This window comes from Micrasema longulum, unplaced genomic scaffold, assembly GCF_059751315.1.
Source record: "Micrasema longulum isolate JH-2025_06_02 unplaced genomic scaffold, ASM5975131v1 h1tg003257l, whole genome shotgun sequence".
Classification (NCBI taxonomy): Eukaryota; Metazoa; Arthropoda; class Insecta; order Trichoptera; family Brachycentridae; genus Micrasema; species Micrasema longulum.
In genome coordinates, this window is record NW_028280341.1 from 17,350 (window position 1) to 37,184 (window position 19,835).

General features: G+C 32.8%; 1 protein-coding gene across 1 annotated transcript in view; it reads right to left on the bottom strand.

The window, feature by feature from the left end:
- LOC148270913 (uncharacterized) overlaps nt 1-19,537 on the bottom strand; it is a gene marked incomplete at its 3' end in the record, with an annotated part of 33,063 nt that extends 13,526 nt beyond the window's left edge. Inside the window, exon 1 of the mRNA XM_088242062.1 lies at nt 17,598-19,537. Coding sequence (XP_088098188.1) covers nt 17,598-19,313 — 1,716 coding nt within the window. The remainder of the gene's footprint in view (nt 1-17,597) is intronic.
- Nucleotides 19,538-19,835: the final 298 nt, after the last annotated feature.

Sequence of the window (19,835 nt, forward strand, 5' to 3'; positions counted from 1 at the left end):
TCTATAGTGACTTAGTATCGTTATTCTGTTCACAAATCCAAAATCCTACTATAAAATTAAAACGAAACGCAAACCAAACTACCCATAGATAAAGCAAATCAATTATAGAAATTTAAAGAATTGATTTCAAATTTATTGTTTTTGACATCCTTAATCCACCTTACCGCCAACTCATTTTTAAATAATGTTGCTCACTATTACTGTTTCATTATTTTTTAGTGTATTTTTTTAATTTTCGGGATGAAAAGTAAGAAGTTTATTTTGTTTCTCATTTCTCCGGCTATTTGCGCAAAAAAATAAATCGATCGGTGGGGCCGTTGAGACGCGAAGGACACGCAAAGTAAAAACACTCTTTCGCATTTCTAATATTAGTATAGAAGATAGATATTTAAATATAAGTTATTGCACAATGTTAATTTCTATTTATGAAAAATAATTAATCATGAAATAACTATCAATCTAAAATTAAAGCATTCGGAATTTAACGGCTTTATATTTCTGCGAATTCAGAGTTACGATCTACGTGAGTTCGAACACACAAGCTTAAGTCAAATAAAATCTTTATTTTCATTGAACTAACCGCTAAAGCACGATGCAAAATCAAGGCTCTTGAGTGCTCTATCTTAAAACTTTACGAGCTTTTAACGGAATTATCTATTTTCGCTTTAGTGGCGGATTAGGTGAGGTTAGGAACTTTTTATAGTTAAAAAAGCGGAGATTTTAAGTCTATCGATAAATAATTTGCTGAACACAGTTTTTATTAGCAACAAAAAGCTTTATAATTAAGTCAGTTGCTATATGCAAAATGATTTTATTGATTGAAAAAGGCAGGTTTGGTTTTAATAATTTGATTTAATAGGGAAGGATTTGTTGTTTTTTTGCAGGAAATCTGTTCACACAGCGAAGGTTTTTATTTCATTTAATTTATTTATTCGATAAATGATATAAAAAAACAAAACATAAAATTCAAGTTGTCATTGTTGTATTTTAATATTTGACATCCACAAAAATAGGAGCACTCAGGTGATTGTGAGTCATGCGCACTCAACCAGGAGTACAGTAAGAAACGATTTGGTGATTCCAATAGCACGTACAGCGGTATTCCAAAAATCATTTCTATATAACGGACCTAAACTCTACAACCTGATACCGTGTTTTTGGAAATCTGATAAACCATCAGTACTGAAAAAAAAATTAAAAATTTGGTTGACAGACATTGGAAGTAAGGAATCGGAGAATTCATTGAGGATAGTAATCTAAATATTATGCTATCCCATTGAATCATATTTAAATTTATTGTATTTTCACATGTGCATATATATTGTGTATCTATGTGTGTATATATATGTATATGTATATGTAAGTATATGTGTATATATATGTATGTATGTGTTTATGTATGTATGTAGTATGTATGCTATATATTTATATATTTAATTGCATTTTTACATTTAATGTAAACTGTACTATTTTTTTTTCTTTTCTTCTCTTTTGGATTATAACTGTTTTTATATTTCTTCAAAATCATTTTTATTTATGGGAAACATATTCGAAAACCACATTTGCCGCAACAAATCGATTTCTTAGAACAGGCGTTTGCCCATATAGGAACCGATTGCAACATTAGGCATACTAATATTTCTGGCTTGCCGACCCTTAATATACTGAGCCTACTCCTAGTATAAGCAGAATTTGCCAATTTGAGTGTTTTTTGTGCCATTTTTGTAACAATGTATCTATAAACTAATAAATAAAAAAAATAAAAAATATTTGATTTATTTTAACACTTTATATACGTATAAAATATATATAAATATAAAGGGGGGCATATTGCCTTAAGTTAATTTCTTCCTACATACCCAAACCGTTCAGTTTGAGAAAATTATAAGTACGTGGACATATACTAAGGAATCATACTGAATCGTATAATTTTATACAAAATTAAAAACAAAAAAAATAAAAAAACTTTGTTAGTCCATTCAATAGTGATTTATTTTCATAAAATACACATTGAACAATTGAAATAAAATACTACTAAAGAAAATTAAAGCTAGGACAAAAAAAATATTAATAATTACAAGACAATTGGCAAGATCTGGTCTATCTTAGTGATTATTTAAATCTAGAAAGACTTACACCAAAAAAGTCCAGATCTTGTCTCGAGTTTACAATACGACACAATCGGGACATTGGTATATGCAAGCCATAGTTTGTGCTGTGCTGATCAAGGAACAGCATATTATTATTTCGCAACTGGAGGATCTGAACATTGAATACCACTTGTTACAGTAACGACGGTACATCAGATAAGCTATTTAGTAAATGATGTAAGTTATCTCTACATTGTAATATTAAAATTAAATATGTTTTTGTTTTGTATGGTAGAATTGGTTCTGCACTATTTAGCCATTTTACTCGAATAAAATTGAATATTATTATTATTACGAAAATGTCGCTTTAAAAGTTATCCATAAAAGTAATATTGATAATGAGATATAATATATTATTATTTAGGCTACTTCCATAAGGAAAAAAAATACAATGGGTTTATTAAAGTAATTACGAATTCATAACAAATTGAAATATTAAATTGAAAGAAATTAAAAAATATTACTTTGCCTTTTTTTTAAATTTTGTCAGGAAACAAAAATGAGAGGTAAAACCTATTCTACACTGAATTTCTGAAAATGGGTAATACATAAAAAAGGAAAACACGGCTTTCGAAATTTCAAATTAAAGTTTTCAACTTTTCGACTTGAGCTTTTATTGGAATATCCTTTTTTCCAGTTTTAGCTTACGGGGACTAACTTACTAACCCCGAACAAGCTAGTACTGGAAGAAATCGTATGAACATGGGACCTTTTGCATTATTCGTATAAAACAGTAATATCACATGGGCCTATGATTTAAAGAATAATTACATTGATATCAGGTGATTTGACTATGCAATCGCGTACTAATAAAATTAATGAGTTGACAACAATCGATAGTTGGAGTTAATATTTTCAATAAAAAAAGCGAATCATTCAATTTTCGTCTGTTTCATGTTTCTGTATTAAAATAATCATTTGAATATTTGTAGTTTATATATTCAACTGGCATGTGTCTGTATTCTGTATCTGTCTGAGCATAGTCTATTGCCCCAGTAGTGAACGACCCGTATTCCAAGGCACAATACACCTTTCTTCAGTAATTCTTTTTTCTACACACACCGTTCATCTTCAGAATGACTTATGACCTACCTCTCTGCATAAAAGATGCCCTATTGTCAATTTTTTTAGGAAACGTCTGAAGAATCATTATCTTTCTGTATAACCCCTAACCTATATTCAACCACTTCCTTTTAAGTGACATTTATAGAGGTCAATTTTTGTACTTAATTTTGTTTTGGGATGGGCGATCCATAACTCCTTAAAGTTTAAAAGTACTTGTAAATATTACAGGAATCCCGTTTATGATTCCAGGCTTCCAGAACCATCCTGCCTCTGATCGTGCCGATAGGATGAGTAGTCAAGTAGCTGAACATGATCACTTTGAGATCAACATCTTTCACTTCAGGGAAACTATAAGCAATGGTGAGTATTGTGTCTCCATAATATCAGGCCCTTACTCGAGGGTTCCAATTAAAAGCCTAAAATATTTTGTTTTATTTGTCATGTTATTTTAGTCAAATAAAAAAAATGAGTTGAATTATATCTAAATGCGTTTAAAACTTTGCCGTTGGATATAAATTTATGAAATCAAATTCTGTTATGACTTTGTGTCAAATAATTTCCTTAGCATTCGTTTAAAAATCGTTCAAGGTAATGTTTATGTAAACAAAATGTTTGATATAGAGCACACATTAAATATGTAGTATTAATTCGTCAGAAATCGCATGTAAATAAGTAGATCTTTAGCATAAATGGGGTAATTATTCCTATTTTAAATAGAGCAATCTCTTAATCTGTCTTCATTGGAGAGACGTAGAACTGAGATGGACCTTATATGCATTTTCAAAATACTTAATGCTTTAAGTGATGTCCCATCTCTGTTGCAATCAATTTCTTTTTATGTTGCAAACCGTGTCACCAAAAGTCAAAATCTGCTATTTATAAAATCTTCTAAGAACAACGTTGGTTTTTATGCCCCAATGTCCAGAATGTGTAGATTAGTCAATTCATCACATGACTTGGAATTTTCCCATTGTCCATTCGTTCTACATGTCCAAACCAGCGCAGAGCTCCTTTCTTGATTTTGTCGATAATGCTTGTCTCAGCCTTACATAATGTACGGATCTCAACATTTGTGCATCTATCGTACATAGTTTTACCACACATTCGCCTGAGAGATTGCATTTCGACAGCATTCAGCCTACTTTCATCCCTGTTTTTCCAAGTCCATACTTCGCTCCCATACATCAGGGACGGGACCAGGACTCCGTTGCGAACTGCCAATTTTGCCTCTTGTGACAAGCATTTATTTGCCAAGGTCGATTTAAGTGCACCGTTCACTCTGTTCCCGGCACTCACCCTCCTTTCAATATATTTCTCAGTCATTCCATCCCTAATAAACATACTTCCCAGCTACACAAATTCTTCTACCTGATTCAGAATATCTCCGTTCACACTGACCTAAGATTTATTTATTATATTTTCATCCCTTTCAAAAACCATTACTTTCGATTTATTAACATTCATTAGCAAATCGATTTTCTTGCATTTTCTTTTGTTACAAAGAATGGAGTAATGCAAAATAAAGAAAAGACAATATCTTCGAATTAATATGACGTAAACGAACATAATACAAACATATTTTACAAAACACTACTGATTGATGAGTTGTTATTATAATCCATTCATAAATAAAACTTTGAATGAAAGATTGTAGCGTCAGTTGATGCTGAAATACGAATTTAATTATGTATCTTGCCCTTGAGCCACTTAAGATTATAACAGAACCCTTTTCTAGACCACATAACATAGTCTCGAGAAACTTAAATATAAAAAAGATATACTAGTAAAAAAATAATATGTATAATATTTTCATTCAATTTATTTTTTTTTAGTTTTAATAATTTCATATCTTCAGAATTTTTTAATATTTTTTATTTATTAACATTTGATAATTCCATTTTTTCTCTCTTCATTCACTTCGATAATTTAATTTAACTACCTTATATTACTATTGTACCTATAATTTATTAATTGTTATGTTTTAACACTTTGTATCCCGGAGCCGTGTAGACACGTGATTATATAACCACGCGTTGTATTCCGGTCCCGTGTTTTCACGTGATTTACCAGCTGTTCAAAAAAGTGCGTTTTATTGACATCTAGTGACTTTTATTAGTAATTTTTGGCTGCTGGTAAACTAAGTGAAAACACGAGACCGGGACACAACGCGTGGTTATTATAATCACGTGTTTACGCGGCTCCGGGATACAAAACACAAAAAAAGGAGTGAGACGCTGTAGGTATATATGCAAACATTGCAATGTGGCTCTCCATAACGACCGATGTTGGCAAAACTATCATACAAAAATGACTAATTAAATTGTTTCAAATAAATATGAGAAGTAAGAACAGATTTAACCTGGTATTTTCATAATTATTACACGTTTAAGAAACCCTTCACAATGCATGAAATTTCACAAAAATGGGCCGGGCACAGGGTAAATTCTATGTTTATTCGGCCGGTACTCAAAGTGTTAATAAAGTATATACTGGGGTCGGCACTCGAAGTGTAACCGATTAACAATTCTGTAATTTTGTCAATTTTGATTTTCTTAATTTAAAAACGTATAATATACATTACAGTATATCGTAAAAATATTTCGATTTAAAAAATAAATATTATTGTTCGATGTAGCCACCTTTAGCGCGAATAAAAGCATTGAGTCTGTTTAAGAAGGCTTCACACGCTGCACGAATTTGGGCTGATGGTATTTTGTCCCCATTTTCGGTGAAGAGCAATCTTTAAGGCTGTACCGGTACCGATAAGGGCAGGTATGGAGGTCATAAAAACGTTAATAAGATATTGTTATTAATTGAGTATTACAACCAGAATTATCTTGTTTTTTAATAAAAGATAATACAATTCTACAAAAAAAGGTTTCAACTAAAATATTTCAATAAATATATTTTTTTTAAAGTATTACGGAATGCATAATTTTACGTAGAAATAAAAGGAAATGTCACAAAAATGTATGTGATTTAAAATGCTCGTATTTCTTTTCAAAAACAAAAAAATAAAATTTTGCTTCGGCAACTTTCGTGATCAATTATCTTCAAATTATTACAACAAATTTAAGTTCAATCCTTAGTCTTTATTGAGATCTTAGATACCTAAGTTTAGTCTAAATTTGAAATGGTGTAATCTGCCGGTCAAAAAGTAATTATGTTTTAGTTACATAAAACTTTTAAGTATATTTTTAACAGAAATACATTTAAAAATTATTGTTTTTATCTAATATCTGTTTTTTTTATTATTGCGCGATTAAAAAAAAACATTCGTTTTAAAATGGCAAAATCGTATGATTTCCTCATTTTGCGTGCGTTTTACCAGACTACACTCTAAAGGCGTTGACCATCTCATATGTTTTAGCTGATATTTTGGCCTACATAATAGACTATATGGAAAAGTCCATTGGGTTTAAGGCCGGGGAATATGGAGGCTATTGTTGTGATGAAAGGAAGCTAGGAACTTTTTCTTGTAAAAAATGTTGGATTTCACAGGCTTTATGGGATGGTGCCGAGTTTTATTGAAACGTCCAATAGTTTCTACCGATTTTTTTACTTGCCCTAGGTAACAACGCATCATTCAAAATCTTTTCACGGTAGATTTGCTGATTTACCTTTACACCCTGTTCAACGAATACGAGTGCTGAGCGTCCTGTGGCAGTTACCGCGGCCCAAACCATCACTGATGCAGGCGCTTGCTTTTGCAGAGCAATTCGCTGGTCTAAATTGTCTTTTAATTTGCACACGATTGTTTTGTTTGTTTACATACAACTTAATTAAAAAAAAAAAATCATCAGAAAATACCAAATTTTCTATCTTGCCACTAACGTGCAAGTGTTTTAACGCCTTTGCTTTTGCTAGGGGAACTGCCTTTTGTGCAAGCGTTAAATCTGGCACTTTTTGTATTTTGTAAGACTTTAATTTTAGTAAATATGCGCCCCATGCTACGAGCAGACACATTGAGATTTTTCGCCAATTGAACTGCGCTTTGTCGTGGATTACGTTGAATTCTGGCCTTCACCTTTCGAACCATTTCTGTCGATTTTCCTGTTTTTAAAAGTCCACCTTCATGGCGGTTTTTTAAGCTACCAGTATCATTGTAACCTGAAATGGTCCGATACACAAACATTTTGTTCACATGTTAATGTCGTAGCCCATTAATAATGGCTGGTTGCGATTTTCCAGTCAAATACAGAGCAATAACACTGTTGAGTTTGAATTCCATTTCAATTACTTTTTTTAACTGCGACCCAAAACAATTTGCTTCTGTAGAACTATTAACAATACAACAGACTGACACGTATCAAAACAAAAGCGCACTGTCATTAGCCGCTTGGTAGCTACAGTATCGTGAAGTTGGTAACACTTCGAGAGCCTACCCATTGCAGTTTCGAGTTAAATATGCCATTAAAAACGTAAAATTATGTTATTTGAGAGGTTCTGTGATATAATTCGATGAGGATTTACAAATGACACATTACTGAAACAACTTATCATTGCACAAGAAGCTTTAATAAAAATTATCCTGAAAAAGTTACAAATGAAATTTATTAAAAGTACATTTATAAATTATGTCAATTCCGTGGATTTTTCCTTGGCCTCCAAACTTTCGAATTGCGATTTATAAACATGACGTTTTTTTGGGGTAGTGACTTCTGCCTGAACGGCGACAATATATTCTTATATAATAATTTAAAAAAGGAAAAAGTTTCCTTCCGCTTTCATTTAAAAAAAAACTACAAGTAACCGGTTTTATCACGACTGATATCTTGAAACTAATTCAAATGTATTTTTATTATAAAAGTTCATAAATTACTTAAATTAATATGATTGTTATCACTTGATACTTATATTAATTTTATTTAAACTCGTTTATCTCCATAACTATATAAAATCATGATTGATAACCTCCTTGCACTTGTAACACTTGTGGTATCAGTTTATTACTTAAAGTTGACTATATTTTATTTCTTTTAACTTAAAAATTTAAAAGAAAAACAGAAAAATGAAATTTTTTACATTCCAATTGCGCAAACGCTTTTTTGTCTTGTACAAAATAGTATATATAATAGTAAATATATAGATTTTTTCGATAAAAAACTCATTAGGAACAAGGGAATTTAAATAGTTATTTAAAGACGCGCACACAGCTATTATTTTACATTAATTTAGTAAAATAATATTTCAACTACACCAGTATAAAAATACTGTTTCATTAAAAAAAAACTTTTTGACTTTACTGATAAAAAGTTTTATATTTTTGAAATAGCTTGCAACACCGGAAACGCGAACAAAGTTTGAATTTAGAACCGTTGCATCACGGGCCATTATAAAACAGTTTAAAATTATATTTATGAAAAGCTAATTCTGCCCTGCGAAAATAAACATGAAAGTGCCTACCTATTTATTTTTTAAGCTGAAGTAATTTATAGACGTGTGAAAAATTAAAAAAAAGGATACCGCTAATTGGATTTTTAAAATACATAAAAACAAATTAAATAACACATACAAGAAAAACAAAGATAAATGAATGTATCTCTGTATTTATTAACCGGAATCGGGTTGTGGTCCTGCGGCTAGTGTCTCGGACTCACAGATCAAAGGTCCGTGGTTCGAATCCCACTCTACCCTAACATGATTCCCATTTTTTAATAGTGATTTATTAAAAACTTGTTGCAAATGGCCATTAAAATTCAACAATTTTGTAAATCACAAAAACGCAAATAATTTCTTTAAAAAAAACCGAAACCGGTTAAAATTAATAAAAAATAACAATTATTACAAAATTAAAATTACTACCCTGGCAACACTAACAAAATTTCCATTTTGTTTCTTCGACAATCTGACAGATGAAAAAATAATTCAATTTTTAAGTAATACATTTGTTACATTCACATTCATTTGATAATTACACATGAAATGTGATCGCATCCTGTTTCTTTAAGATCCTAGCAGTATTTCTACACTTTAAAAGGACACAACACGGCAAAGTTGAATTCAAATCAGGAGTTGCGTACTGAGCGACGTCTACAAAGAAACTAATGGGTCAAAACATAAACCTACTCATTTATGAGTAGTTTAGTCGCCGTCTGTTTGATGTGCGTATGCGGTTTCTGGACTTTTCCTAATTCTATGGTATTTTCCTTTATTCCATCGATTGAACGCGAATTAAAGGTTTCGAAAACACTGACTTTTGTCTACTTGACATTCAATTTTGAGGCCTTTTCATCAAATAAAATAACATTCATAAAGTAAAAAAAAACACAACTCGTTTAGTAGAAATTCTTTGGAATGACGTATAACCTTAACCATTGGAAAAAAAACGGACATAACTTTTGTTAACACGTGCTACATATTTGACGCATTTTTAAATTTTTTTTATAGAAAATCAAATTTGTTTTCTTAAGATTAAAAAAACTACGTGCAAATTGAGTTATCTAGTATTCGAAATTAGAATTCGCACTAGTTTCGATAGGCTAAAGATGTTGATCATGTGACATTCTTCTGCCATTAAACTGGCTCAAAATATCTTGGCTATTTCAAATTACAGTGCGACGCGCGTCGTGGGATCGCTTTCCCGCCAAAGTGCGAACGGACGATTATTCCCGAATTAAAAATAATAGATTTGCACATAAATTACATTAACAACCATTATAATACCTGTTTAATAATCGCCAGGGATGGGCGGGATGGCTGAGATGAATTATATCTATTTGGCTTTGTGTCAACCGACGCATATAATGAAGAATCTTTTGTCTTAAGCGTACATAAAACTCCACTTTCAAGTATGCATACACACTAACTGACGTCTAATATATGGATAATTTATTCTTAAATCAAAGAAGTAACAAATAAAACCAGACCGATTTCAAAATTACCATTTTTTTCAAAATTTATAGAGAAGATGATTTACGATCGAGTATCTGAAGCACTTACATCTTATTTTAGTACTTCACAACGTTTTATATCTGGTAGATCAACCGTAATCAATTTAGTTTATCATACTAATTGTCTTTAAAAAAAAAATGGACAACCGATCCCCAGTTGATTCAATGTTACGTTAGTAAAGCCTTCGATAAAGCTAATCATATAGTTCTACTACAAAAAATGAAACTAATTGGCATAAGTGGTGATTTATATTAATGGGTGTGTTCTAACATTGATAATAGATCACAAGCTGTAGAAACCGCTGGATACAATTTTAAATGTTTTTCTGTTGCTTGTGGCGTATCCCAAGGATCAATTCTAGGTCTCCTACTATATAATATATTTATTAATGACATTCAGAAATGCTTTTGTAATGCCAAATTTGTACTTTTTGCTGATAAAAGTAAAATATTTATGAACATAAATTCAATTAATTTAGTGAAATAAAGAATAGTGATATGAATAAAAACAAAGTAAAATTGGTTTTAAAAATCTTTTTCTTAAATTCTAAGTTTAGTGTGTAAAAAAAATATATAAAAAAATGGGGAAACCAAACAATTTAAAACAGTGTCAAAAAAAGTGTTTGTTTATTATTTTTTATATATTTCGTTACCAAAAAACACTTGATTTACTTGTATTTGATTTTTTTAAACTTTTATTTTATTGATATTTTTAAGATTTTTAAAAAATATTTTATGTAAACATTATTATATTGTGTTACCAAAATGTTTGAAGAGAGAAATCCCTGCAAAAAACTGCTTTTGCAGTTTGGCGGGAATTAAAAAAAAATGTTTAGAAGAATGCTTATGTGAAAAAAAAAAAAAAAATTAGTACTAAAACCTGCAACTGATTTGAACCGCCTCTCAGATTATTGCCGCATCAACCATCTTTAATATTGTAATATTAATAAATGCACATGTATATCTTTCTCGCGTTAATATATTAATTTAAATGGTTCCAAGAAAAAACGTCATTAGAGACTTAGGAATAGTTTTAGATTCCAAGCTTGTATTCGATATTCACATTAGTGAAATTATTAATAAGGCATATAAAATGCTAGGTTTTTTCATGCGAATGTCTAACGACTTCAAAAACATTAACATTGCTTTATAACATATACGTGAGTCAGTTAGAATACGCTTCAATTATATTGAATCCCCGAGATAATATATATATAAACAACCCAGAAACGATACATGACAAAAATATAAATGTAATACACAAATTTTATTGTACACCAAATGCAATTCAAACTCTGGATAAATTATTCCTAGTGAAACTTGCGAACAATGTCTTACATTGCTCTTTATTTACAAGTTCTTTAAAATATCTTGTACCCCACAAAACAAGACTGCATTATTTTATTGCCCTTGTTTGTCTTTGCTACATACATATGTTTCTACAGTTTCTTGTACATATGTTTCTTTATATATTTGTTGTAATTAGCTTAAAGAAAAAAAAGAAGTCACAAGACGTCTAGAACGGATCCGAGTTGGAGAGGGCTTTCAAAGAAGAAGTTCAGTGGCTATTTTTTATTTGTTTATTTATTAATAGACTATCAAACTAAACCAAAATTTGTATGTATCGTATTATCAGAGCTATGATTTTTTTTTGTCATTTTGAAATTACTTCGCCTGTGACGTCTCAAGTTCTTTACAGTGAGTTTTTCTGGTAACCATAAATGTATCATAACACTCTTGTTGGCTCATTGATGTCGTTCAAAGTAGTTCATTTTTTATCAAAATCATTTTTAGATACATTTTCGAGAAACATCTAATTAGTTAACATATTACAACGGAGATGAAGAACATTGAAGAGAAGGTAATATAGAAGTCTAGGCATCTACAGGGCTTATGATCTGTCAATGGCTGGTTAAAGTGGCCACTTTACACACTGTGTAACATTCACCATTTTGTTCACTGGTTCATATGTAAGCTTTTCGGTTTGCTTGTCGTGAATGGACCAATGGGCAGAACTGATCGAGAATAAGCGGAAGAGAACATCTGACGTCACACGCAAAGCTATTTCAGAAATACAAAACATTAAAAAATCGTATCGCTGATAATAAGATACATACAAATTGGGCTTAGTTTAATAGTCGATTCAAAATATAAAAAAATAAAAAAGTCACTGTTTTTTTTTTTTTTTAAATTTCCGATTACAATGAACTTCCTCATTACCTCTAAGCTTTAGGGTCTAAGGGGAAACGAGTGATGTGATCATTTGTTTGTTTTTTAAAATTTTAATGCGTAACCTATACTTAATTCTTTTGTTTTCATGATTTAAAAGGACGCGTCAAGAGAGCGGTTTGATGAATAGGTACTTATGAATGGTTTTTTAGTCACTTGAATGTGGCTCCCCGAATACAGTGCAAAAATGACAATTGCAAGTCGGACTGATTATGCCTAGCTAAAATCCACAAAACCAAGATTTTGCATTTTCGTTACTCTGCCCCAAAACTAAACCAATTTAATTTTTTTGTTATGGATGAATTATTGTCAGAAAGTTAAGTTGGCACGCTTTGCTCTAAAAAAAAATAGTTATCATTTTTGTATACCGTTCATCCAAAGACGGCGGTGGTGCTTTTATGGGTTTTTGGATAGTTCTAGCTTCTATAAAGGCAAAACAAAAAAACCTTTTTTTTTTTTAAATAAACAAAAAAAACGCAATCGTGACATGTCAATGGTGGATATTTTAATTTAATGCAAATGTAATGTAATAAATGCTATACATTTTTTTTCACTTTTATTTTAATTTAATGCAAATGTAATGTAATAAATGCCATACATTTTTTTTTCACTTTTATTTTAATTTAATGCAAATGTAATGTAATAAATGCTATACATTTTTTTTCACTTTTATTTTAATTTAATGCAAATGTAATGTAATAAATGCCATACATTTTTTTTCACTTTTATTTTAATTTAATGCAAATGTAATGTAATAAATGCTATACATTTTTTTTCACTTTTATTTTAATTTAATGCAAATGTAATGTAATAAATGCCATACATTTTTTTTCACTTTTATTTTAATTTAATGCAAATGTAATGTAATAAATGCTATACATTTTTTTTCACTTTTATTTTAATTTAATGCAAATGTAATGTAATAAATGCCATACATTTTTTTTCACTTTTATTTTAAATTAACATGGGCATATTTCTTATGCACAAACATTTAATTTTTTATTTTTCGATTTCGATTGTCCAGTAATGTAACTTAAGGCACATTATTTATTTATTTAATCCAATATAAAATACAATACAAATACATAGTTAACAAAAATGTCTATACAATAGGTAGGTACATTCAATATATATATATTTTTTATGGATATAGACACTCCACTGGCCCACATGCACGTTCCGGAGTGTCAGTGTATTTTTTATTTATACATAATTGTACACAATTTCACATCAATTGTGTAAAAATTTAAAAGAAATTAAAAAAATTAAAAATTAAAACATATCTACATCAATAAAACGAAAAAGGATTTTCAAGAAACTATAATTATATTCTTATATATGAAACATATTCCTCAGCTTCCTGTCTAGTCTTTTTAGCAATCCATTTATGTACTCTAGCTTTGAAAATATTGTTTTTCATTTTGTTCGCCAATATGTCCTTGCTTAAAAAGTTGTATAGCTTAGGGGCCAGAAAAGTATAATGCCTTTGTCCGTAATTTGTTTTTTTCTTTGGGAGCAGAAGTATTGTCTTTTGTCTTTGCCTAGTGTCGTAAATTTGTTGTCCGTCATTATGTCTGTCAGGATTTTGATGGAAATGTCTTAAAATTGTCTTTATGTATATTTGTCTTATGTCTAGACTGGAAATTATGTAAAAAGTCTGTCTGTAGAGTATTGGTAAGGCTTTTTGCTGGCTGCTCTTAGTAAGCAATTTACATTGTTAGTTATAAGTTTGACATAATTTTTGATCTAGTATTAAGTAAATATTATTTTATAGCTGTATCATTTTTATGACTTAAGATTTCAATTTTAAAAACATTTGTAAAGAAAACCGTAGCGTGTAAAAAAATCGCTCTTCAATCCAGGGAGAAAACACAGGAGTACTTTTGTATAAGAAAAGTCAGTCAGCGAATCCTCTTAATGTAACTTTTTTCCTACTTTGGATTTAAGAACACTTAACTACCAATGGCGAGCCGTGATTTATTTTTTAGGTAATCTACAAAAAACGTTAATTAATTTGTACTTACATATTAGTACATAATATGTAAGTAAAATAATTATATGTGACTATTTTTACTGTGCTTCTGTGAAAATCAACTCAAACAACAATTATTTTTAACCACGCGATATACGTACTACGTAGCTTCTTTCTACACTATTTTAATACAATACCCGTGCACACATACAAAAGTTTATTAACCAATACCACAATGACATTCAGCAGTAACTGTTAACACTGAGCACTGGCCGATTCCTTTTAAAACAAATAATGCCAAAAACGGCCACTGCGAACGCCACATGTCCTATAAGATACATAAAATATCAACGGTATCCTATCAAAGAAAAATAGTACTTCGGAAATAATGTTCGAAATACTAGTTTCCAAAAAAAGAATCTTCAAATAATATTTGTAATCTGCATGCTTCTTTTAGTACTAAAAAAGCTGACTTGGGTTAAAGATGTAAACTATGGTGTACTTTTTTGTGTGGTGAAATAAGCTGAGGTAATCGGCTAGTTTCATCGTTTACTAAGAACCGGCTGGGCGCTGGGCGCATTTCATAGATATTTTTTGTAGGATGATACAAACGGTGGTGTTGATTTATAATAAAAAACAATTGTTTGTTTTTTTTCCCCATAAACATATTTACTATAAAAAAATACTATCGAAAGTAAAACATAATGGTAAGCTGTGTATCATCGCTTATTTTGACGATTCGCCCCTGTTAACTACTATGGGTAAAACGTTTTAATTTGACACCAAAATTACACAGTTAATACATGTAAGAATTGAATGATCGTTACTAAAAAACATTTGACAAGATCGTAAACTAAGTCATTCTTTAAAGTGACTGGAACATTGGCTTTGGAAATTTAACACGTTTATTTAGCTTGGTTTGTATGGGACCGTTTTTAACGACTGTTTATCTAATATTTCAGTTTAGAAGTCATTAAATAGAAATTTTATGATCTGTAAAATAGATTGGAGAGTTATTCTGATATTATGAGCTCTGCATTAAATTTCGACAAAAATAACAATCGTTTAATGCGTTTATGATTGGATAAGTGCATTTCATTTGTATTTTATTTTTATTTAAGTATTGCTTGTTTTAATATTTTGTATATATAAACTTAGATGCTTATTTTTGTAGGCATCCCTTGTGTATGGGTGTGTAATGGAATCTGTTTCGTGTGGTTATGATAGTTGTTTAGATTTGTTATTTTACCAAATGTTTGGTTGCAAGGTGGCGTGTATAAAATAAAAGATTTCAACTTACATATTTTGTCTGGAGTTTTATTTACAACTTAACCGACATAAAATTAAATTAAATATAACGAATGAACACCGAATAATACTGTATAAACCCAAAAGTGGAAATTGGAACAATTTAACGTTAAATATTGTAAGTGGTTAACAATGTCGTTTTAAAGGTAACCGGAATCAATGGTGGTCGGAGAGTGTCTGTTTGAGGTTTCTGGTCATTAGTTCCGTGTTGCGTCTCTGTGTTGGCAGGCCTGTCACCTGGAGTTTGATATGTCCAATGTTGCAAGTGCCTATCGGTGCGAAGTATGGAATCAAGGATGAATGTAGGCTTGCTGTTGAAATGCGATCTCTCAGACGAATGCGGGGTAAAACTATTTACGATAGTTGCACAAAAGTCGAGATTCGTAAATTATCGAAGTCTAAAATAAGCATTATCGACAAAATCACGAAAGAGCTAATGTCATAACCCAGAATTCTAAATAATTTAAACAATTTTTTTACTGAAATCTATATATATTTCCTTACTCTAAACAAATTGAAAGAAAACGCTAGAACTCTAATTGAAAATAATCATTTTTATTTAATCTAACTGTATCTACCTAATATTTTATTTTTGTACACTTAAATATTTTAAATATTTTCTCTTGTTTGAAAGAAGAAAGGAGGGAAGGCTAATCTGGGGTTACTCCGTATGAATCCGCCGGCGAAAGGATTTTTAAGTGTGAGTAAATAAAAAACTTTTTATTTTTATTATTTCATTATTATCATATTATTTTTTTACATGTGGAATGATGCGAAGTGACTTTTTAAATGTACGCCTTTTCCACCTTTTTTTGACATTGTATTTAGTAATGCATACAAAACTATGATTAACCTATAATTTTGGTTTATTTGTAAATATTTATTATTTATTATAATGGTTGTTGTTTTCTTTTAATAAATAAAATTGATTTTTTTTAAAAAAATATTTTATTTTATTAATGTTAACATGTGTATACAAGACGTATTTTGTATTAATGAATTAATTTTTACCATTATTTCATTTCCATTTGAATAATTTGTGTTGTAATTTAAATATGTATTTTATTGGTGTTTATATGTAATTGATGAAAAATAAGAAGTGTATTTTATTAGTGAAATATTTCTGTATATTATGTATTATTTTTCATTGTTTGTAAACCATATAAATATTAAGGAAATTAACTTAAAAACATCTGGTTAAAATATTTATAAATTGTACAGTGTTCTTAGTTATTATATTGGGTCTCATTCTGTTTAAAATCACCATGTAGTATAAAAAAAGTACAGAATATGTAGATGTGATTTAATGTTTATTTTTTTTTATTTTTTTAAATATAAGTTTATTATTGTAAACAAATGTATCCAATAAGTATAATTACAGTGTTATTACAAAAAACAAAAGCCTAGCACAGCACCAATTACACGTACAAAACACAATATATAATACTATTTCTGACAGGACAGCAAAATGTGACAAGAATATGTTTAACGCATGACTCTACTTGTGTTTGTTTTAAATATTTTTTTCAAAAATAGTCTAAGTATTATTAATTGAGGCTAATTTTATTAATCAAGGCTAAATATTGTTAAAAAAGGTTAAATATTATTATTGTAAATGAGACTCAGCTTCCGTTTGTAGCGGAGAGCTGAGTCGTTGAATAAATCAAGAATCTCAATCTTCTCAAATTCGGCAAAATGGCTATTCGCTCTTCCTAATAGAGAATTTATTTATTTCTTTTCCGTCTATTTATTTTGGATAATTTATAAAGCGCCATTTTTGTGAAAATCACCTCAAGGGCACCTTCTATCACATTTATGTGTCTAAATACAGTTTAATAACATGATATGTAAATGGAAGAAATGCCATACATAAATTTAAAAAAAAAAATTGGGTCGGTGATATTATTGTTTTGTGAGTTTGAAGTGTGAAAATATGAAAAAAATATTGCTAGATTTAACAAATATGGAATGTAAACTGACCTGCGGGACCCACGTGGAGGGCTGTAAGGGCGGCCCTCGACTCTTGCTGCGCGTCCTCCAGATCTTCCTGCTCACGTGCTGCACCACGCTGCTGGACGAGCGCGACTTCTGCATGCTGCCCCCACCTGTGGGAGATGAACTCACTGTCACGGGCGCGCTGCCAGCCTGCTGCTTGTCGCGCCCGTGAAGCAGGTGCGAAAAGAACGACCCAGAACCTTTGTCCGGGGTCGCTGCTTCCGCACCGTCAAATGTATCCAACCACTCTTCGTCCGTCTGGCAACCCTTGTGCAAACCGTCATCGTCCCCGGGTTTACTGATCTCGCCACGCGGCTTAATATTACGCAAGTTCTTGTCGTAGTTAATCCGCTTGAACCTGTCGGCTTTGTCAGCGTCCACACTCTTTTTTCTGGCCATGCGTAAGTATCGCTTAATCGTGTCACTGACGGATTGAGATACGTCGTCGTGATCAACGCTGCTGCGACGCCTTGGCGATTTTTTATCGTCTGGCTTTGCTATTTCTTTTAAAGCTTCTTCTTCGTCCAACAGTTTTTGGCGCTTTCTTTCCACGGCTTCGGAGCGCAGTGCACGGAGCGTTATCTCTAGAATTGGATCCGTTTGAATGCCCGATTCGGAAAATCGGTCACCCATCTCACCTTGTACTTCGACTAAAGGTGGCGGACTACCTATGCCGCGACCGGATCTAGAACGATCCCATTGAACTTCGTTGTAATCTTCGTCATTCTCTTCTTCGTATTCTTCATCTCTCCTATTTTGATGGAGTGAAGTACGCCATTGCGGCATCATGCCAGTACTACTGCTAGAACTGAGATTAGTTCTGCTACCCCGAAAGCCTTTTGTTTGACGCAAGTCGTAGTACAGCTTTTTTAATAATTTTCTATCAGTTAATAAATCCTGAATGATGTGATCCCTATTGGGAGAACGGCTGTAATACCTACTTAGGGTATCGAGTAAAGACCTTTGCACAGGATCACCTTCATGTTGGGAAGAAGAAGTTCGAGTTCCAGTCGATCTCCGCTCTCTCTCATTTTGCTTTCCAAATACCAAGGCCAAATGCTGTTGAAGTTTGTCTATCAAGTCCTGGTAGTTAAATCCAGGCTGACCCGGTGGAGGAGGTGGCTTGTCTTGTACGTTTAGATATTTTTGAATCATATCGATAAGCTCTTTTTGATCAGGGTCTTCCGCGGGGGCCCCCGAGTTTTTCAAAGCCGCTTTCGGGTCTTTCGAAGAAGACGCTTCGAGGAAATCTTTTTTCAACTTGCTAACGTCAAACCTACCCCCGGATGTTTGGGTGATTATAAGGTTTCCCACTTGTTTTTTAGGAGGAGTCACTTCTTCGGCCTCGTCCGCCGAGCTGGCCTGTCTGTAGGAGCCTCCTTTGGTTCTCGTCCGTCGCCGGTGCGGCCGGAAGCCGACGGCGCCGGGGTACGAGCTTTTCCTCCAGAGAAGGAACTTGGGTTCCTTTTGACAGACTTCCTGGAAGTAGGCCTCGATCTTCGGCACGTCCTCGGGGCGGTTGAGGGCACCCTCGGGGATGAGGCGGCGGCCGGCATCCGCCATGTACTTCCAGGTCTTGCGCGTGAGGAGCCAGCGCTCCTTGGTGGGCTTGCGAGGCCGCCGCGCCTTGCCCATGGCGTCGGGGTCCACGCTGGAGCGCCTGCGGTCCTCACCGCTCGCCCTCCTCCTGTCGTCCGCCATGCCGCGGGGCCCCGTGCCTCCGCCTGGCTGTAGAAACGCGCGGCCGGGTGCCGCGGCTCATTTGCTCAGTCCGCGCTGTGGTGCGTCTCCGGTGCACTGTAACTGCTACTCCACGGCCGCCGGAAGGCGCATAGCTGGCCCGACACGGTCGCTGGTGGCACTCGGTTCGCTCGGAGCGCGGTGGTCCGGGGCGGCCAGTGCTCGCGCGCGCGCCGCTGTGACTGCCGCCCGCCGCCGCCGCCCACCGCGCGCCCCACCCCCGCCCCGCGCCGCCCTTCTCGGCCCGCGGCGGTGTTAAGAGTTTTACACACGCGTTATTAATAGCTGTTCTACTTGTTATTTTGACGGTGCAAGAGGAAGCGACGGTACAAGGTAGCGGCGCAGGTGAAGGGCTGGTGGTCGGTGGTCGGTGACGTCACACCTCCCTATACCTGAGGATTCCCCCTGCCGCTGCGCTACCCGGTGGACTAATAATACCATGGAATCTGACAGCGATCATTGTGTGTCGCTACTTTTAGATAC